The sequence below is a fragment of the Jaculus jaculus genome, chromosome X, assembly GCF_020740685.1.
Source record: "Jaculus jaculus isolate mJacJac1 chromosome X, mJacJac1.mat.Y.cur, whole genome shotgun sequence".
NCBI classification, from domain to species: Eukaryota; Metazoa; Chordata; class Mammalia; order Rodentia; family Dipodidae; genus Jaculus; species Jaculus jaculus.
Window position 1 is genome coordinate 65,830,268 of NC_059125.1, and position 5,965 is coordinate 65,836,232.

Consider the following 5,965-nt stretch of genomic DNA (forward strand, 5'->3'; position numbering starts at 1 on the left):
CAGATGTGGGGGAGAGGGGGGCGGCTCTGTCTAGATAGGTAGAGGAAAGATTGTATTTTCCTCCATACCTTATTGTAGCAGAGAAGAGGCTAAAGTAAGAAAAATAGGCAGTGTTATAAACTTACCTCACTGGGCCAAAATCTGGAGAAAGTGGAATGTTTAATAGTGAAAGAATAGTTCACAAGCACATGTTGTTGTGATTGGGTTATAGTTCAGTGAGATCACATCAGGACCACCTGGGATGGGCAGCAATAACATGGCAGAGTTAGCATTTCCTTACCACTAACAGCTCCCATATGGAATGGAAGAGACCAGGAAATTCACTTTTATACTGTGGGTATAGATGTGGCTCTTCATAGAATATGCTTGAAAATAAATTTTAAAAATTATAAAAAGAGAGAAGCTGGAGATGAAGAGATTGCTTGGCAGTTAAAGCACTTGCCTGTGAAGCCTAAGGACCCATGTTCGACTGTCCAGATCCCATGTAAGCCAGACGCACAAGGTGATGCAAGTGCGCAAGCTCACATATGCACACAAGGTAGCACACTGTGTCTGGAGTTCGATTACAGTGGCTGAAGGCCCAGGAGTGCCAATTCTCTCTCTCCCTTTAAAAATAATTTAGGGGGCTGGAGAGATGGCTTAGCGGTTAAGCGCTTGCCTGTGAAGCCTAAGGACCCCGGTTCGAGGCTCGGTTCCCCAGGTCCCACGTTAGCCAGATGCACAAGGGGGCACACGCATCTGGAGTTCGTTTGCAGAGGCTGGAAGCCCTGGCGCGCCCATTCTCTCTCTCTCCCTCTATCTGTCTTTCTCTCTGTGTCTGTCGCTCTCAAATAAATATATTAAAAAAATTTTAAAGTAAATAAAAAAGCCAGGCATGGTGGTGCACGCGCTTAATCCCAGCACTCAGGAGGCAAAGGTAGGAAGATCACTGTGAGTCTGAGTCCACCCTGAGATTATATAGTGAATTCCAGGTTAGTCTGAGCTAGAGTGAAACCATACCTTGAAAAAAAATAGGGGGAAATAAAAGAGAAGCCGAACCTCTGTTTCCCCACATGAGAAAGGCAAATTCAGCTCTGAGCAGTCTGAGTAACCATACTCCCAAGTTCCCAGTCAGTGTATCCCTCCAATGTCATAAGGTGACCTATGTCTTATGCATTCAAATGACATTGTGGAAGGATAGGATGGGTAATACATGAACCTGTTTGCAAAAGGTGTTTACAATGTTAAATAGCAGTTTACTCACTACATTGATTAGTTTGCTTCACTGCAACCCAGTGGAAGTAAGTTTATATTTAAAACTGGATCAATTATAAATGATAAAAAGTACACTTTAGAAAGTGTTAGTAAGTTTGTACACATGTAGAAACACATGAGACACCCTATAATATTTTCATTTTATTATTCACTGAAGGAATGGAATATGAAATATCTTTCAAAATGCTAAAGTGTCCAATTTCAATGAATGAGTTAACATACTATAAGAAAATTATACATTGCAATCATGGCTTACACAATTACACAGGACAATATTTGCAAGCTTTACAAAATACTATTAACTGTCATTTCAATGATAAACAGTAATTTCAATACAACTACATTTTATTATTTATCACAGTCACATAACATACAAGAACTTGTGCATAATTGTTACTAATAACAAACATGGTCTTGACTGAAGTGTTCAATACATACAGTTCTCTTAGATATTTAAGTTTTAATTTCTACTACATTTCTAATTCAAAATAAAGCAGGCACAACAAAATTAAACCCTCTAGCTAAAGGACTAAGAAAATAAAAGCAGAATAAAAACCAAATTAACAGCAAAATCTCAGGTTGCTTCCCAATATTTTCTTGGCAGACAAATGTTAATCTTACCTAGCAGTTCTGATAATATTCACAGTTACATATTAATAGCTACATGACAAAAAGACTTCAGGGCAATTTAACTATATACTATATTAATTCCTTGAATTATTTTACCACGGTCTACATGTCTTGAAAACATCCTACTACTAAAATGCAAGTTCAAGTTAATTAGCATTTGAACATTTTTATGTTTTGAGACATTTTAACTGACATGACAAGAAAAATACAGAACACACAACTATTACTAACTTCTTACATCTTGAGTGTCTACACATAGAGCAGTTAATTTCACTGTCACATGCTCTGCTTTAACGATCAATATCTTCCACTAATGTCTCAAGATTTTTGCAACAGGCTTTAACCTCCTCAATTGCAGCCATCCAATTATCATAAATAATTTTATCATAAATTGCATCATTAACTTCCCTAACTACCCCCTCCTGCTGAGATTCAACTGCATCACCAGAGAAAAATAATACAGATCTTGGAATTATGTAAGTACGTAAATTGTGACCAAGTAAAAAATCCTCATTTCTATCCCCCCCATTTAAGCTTATCCCATGAGGAGAGAAGTAATTAAAGAATGAATCCTTGGGATAATCTTCAGTCACAGTTCTGATTGTTCCCCACACGCGATGTTTCTGCTTCTTCTTGACAGTTTTCAGAGTGACATTCTTGCCTTCATTCCAATCTATGTCACAGCCTTTGCAATACTCGATAGCAGTTCCCCTATAGGGGTGGGGATCACAGTATCCCAGCCTTGACTTCAGCACATAGGTTTTTGTCAGGAGCTCATTTTTGAAATACTCATTGGGCTTAAAGTGAAATTCCAATGTGAAACTCAGGGGCTCTCCTGGCTCTGAAAGCTTCACTTTGATGTCTGTCAGGAGCTTCAGAATAGGCTCGTCATATTTCTTAATCAAAGGCGTGAGTGCTTCAACATTTTTTAAAACAGTCAGCCAAAAGTCTGGAATTCCTTTAGGATCCTCTTCTTTATTCTCTTCTCCACTGGCTTCAGTGTTGTCATCTTCCTCCTCCTCCTCCTCTTCCTCCTCAATCTCGTAATCATAATAGCCCTCATCATAACCATCATCTTCATTCATGTACTCAGGTGTCATGCCTTCCTCATTAACATGCATCTCTTCCTCATCACACATTTCCTCATCATTACAGTCCTCAGGCTCTGGTTTATATTCACATTCCTCTTCTGTAGGTTCATAGACTGCATTGATGATCTGCCGTCTTTTCTCCAGTAAAGGTTGATACATTTCAGCAAACTTTCTTTCAATATCATGAAATTCCCTCAGGAATTTCGATTCTAAATTGGCCACTCTAGTTTGAAGCTTTTTAAGGGCTAAAACGCGGTACTTCACTTTCACAGGGAGACTTTCAACAAAGTCTGTGTCTAGAAGGTAACCTATAAGTCCTTTTGGACGATCTGGCTCTGAGTCCTTATCAGTATCTCCACCTTCCCCCTCTTCTTGCCCAGACTCTGCAACAGCTTCTTCGCCTTTGCCCCCTTCTTCCTGGATCCCAGCGGCGGCTTCCTCCCCGCGTTCCCTATCCTCTCCAGGATCAGTGGAGACATCTTCACCGCGGTCCTCAAGTTCCCCGATCTCCTGCACCATCACCTTATTATCAACCTCTTCTTGACTAGATTCTGACAGATTCTTGTGTTCGGCTGACTCGGCCATTTTTAAAAGATAATGCACAGGTGGCTAACACCGATACCAAGAGATCTGACCTCCGCGGGGGGGAAAGACTCACCAAAACAACAGATGCGCGGTGGCGGGGCGCCGAGATGAACCAGCAGCAGCGAACGGACTGCAGAAGCCAGGGCAGGCTGCCGTGGGGATGAAAGGCGATGCCGAAGCTGTGAGTCAGATGGCTGAAGCAGAGGCGACCTGGGCGGGGTAGCGGGGCCTGTGATGGATCCTGAAGGAGCCGGCCAGAGACTGCAGCAAACCGCAGTAGGCAGACCTCCTCCCAAGCACCTGCTGCAGGGGAGGGAGGGTCAGTGCCGCAGTATGATCACAGCTGCTTCTTGGTGCAATGTCGCTTGCTGCGTCACCCCTGTCCCTCCCACAACTCTGCTCTCATCTCATTTGCCAGGCTATGGTGATTGGCAAATCCAGAGCCAGTCAATTATTAGATATATCAAGTTTTCCACTGCATCCACCTTCCCAGGTTCTCTAATATGGCTGATCCTCCCGCCTGCTTATCTTCCATCCTACCTCCCTGTGGAGTTTTCTAGAAATTAAGCATTATTATTCATTCAAGTTTCAAATTATACTGTATTTTTATAATTTAAAAGAGCTAACAAGAAATGAAGTGTCAGAGAATGGGGAAGATAAAACACCTGCCCCTCTTAAATCAATGCCTTTGATTTTAATCTGGGGCTCTAGGGAGGAGGGAGTTGGGTCGTGAAAGAATTTGCAAAATAATCCTTTAAGGTTTAAAAATACAAAAAAGAATAGATGGACTATGGATGATGTGACTGTGATTTTCAAAATCTGCCTTCTATTTTTACACAACCTGTATGATTGCATAACATTTCCTGCTGGGGAAGGAGGAGGTGAGGAGTACAGGTGAAGGTGAAAACCTTGTGAAGAAGAGCCAACTACATGACTCCTGAGACACAGGAAAATAAAACCAGTAGCCTGGCTTATGAATAAATGGCCCAGTCCTAAATTGACTTCCAACTTCTGTCTTCTTGAGAGTTACTTTAGCCTGTCCCCGTACTTGGGAAGTGGAGGCTGAAGGATCAGGAATTCAAGATCAGCCTCTGCTAAGCAAATTCAAGGCCAGCCTGGGCTATATAAGACCCTATAGGAAAGCAGGAAGGAGGAAAGGAAGGGAGGGAGGGAATAGGAAAAAAAAAGGTCATTTGGAATTTTTTTAAACAAAAATGTATTATTTTTTTTTAAAAAATCATAGCATTTACATTACTTATTTACTTTGCTTATTGAAAATAATCTCAGCAATAAAGAGATGGTTAAATATATAATAAAATATTCGTAGAATAGAATACTGTGCAGCAACTCCAAATTTCCTCTAAGTAGGAAACATTGGTGATGATTTTATTCATACTTTCCATCTTAGTCATTTGTTCATACAACAGATTTAAAATTTTTAATAAGCCAGGCATGGTGGAGCACACCTTTAATCCCAGCACTGAGGAGGCAGACGTAGGAGAATTGTGGTGAGTTTGAAGTCACCCTGAGACTACAAAGTGAATTCCAGGCCAGCCTGGACTAGAATGAGACCCTATCTCAATCCCCCACCCAAAGAAAAACACTAAAAGTGTTGGACTGGAGAGACTACTTAGTGGTTAAGGCACTTGCTGGCAATGCCAAAAAACCCAGGTTCCATTCCCCAGTATTCATATTAAGCCAGATGTACAAGGTGGGGCATGCATCTGGAGTTCATTTGCAGTGGCTAGGAGGTCCTGTCACACTCATTCTCTCTCTCTCTCAAATAAATTATATATATGTATGTGTGTGTGTGTGTATATATATATATATATATTTGGTTTTTTGAGGTAGGGTCTCACTCTAGCCCAGGCTGACATGGAATTCACTCTGTATTCTTAGGGTGCCCTCGAACTCATGGTGATCTTCCTACTGCTGCCTCCCGAGTGCTGGGATTAAAGGCATGTGCCACCATGCCTGGGTCAAACAAAATATTTTATAAAATAATTCTAAAAACATTTAAGTGTCTATTATTTTTCAGATTTGAATACCTTGTGTAGTAGATGTAAAACTGTTTACATGCGTTTATATTTATTTCCAGATTCTTCCAGTTTATAGACATTTAAAAATTTTATTTCAATGTACTGCATACCATTAAAACAATTGCACAATTCAATTTTAAGGTTCATTTCTCTGTCTGGTAGTCCTATAGTTATGAGTCCCATCCATTCAAAGTTTTCCATTTCTGACTTTGTGGTTGCAATAGTTCCTTTGTTTGTTTGTTTGTTTGTTTTGCTTTTCAAGGTAGGGATTTGCTCTAGCCCAGGCTTACCTGGAGTTCACAGTATAGTCTCAGAGTGGCCTCAAACTCTGGCAATCCTACCTCTGCCTGCCAAATGCTGGGATGA

The 5,965-nt window shown here is 40.7% G+C and overlaps 1 protein-coding gene across 1 annotated transcript; it reads right to left on the reverse strand.

Annotated features, from left to right (window-relative positions):
- Nucleotides 1–1,382: 1,382 nt before the first annotated feature.
- On the reverse strand, nucleotides 1,383–3,933 carry Nap1l2 (nucleosome assembly protein 1 like 2). Its single transcript, XM_004660930.2, has one exon. The coding sequence runs from the start codon at nucleotides 3,558–3,560 to the stop codon at nucleotides 2,175–2,177; it is 1,386 nt and encodes a 461-aa protein (XP_004660987.1). The 5' UTR covers nucleotides 3,561–3,933; the 3' UTR covers nucleotides 1,383–2,174.
- Between the last annotated feature and the right edge of the window lie 2,032 nt (nucleotides 3,934–5,965).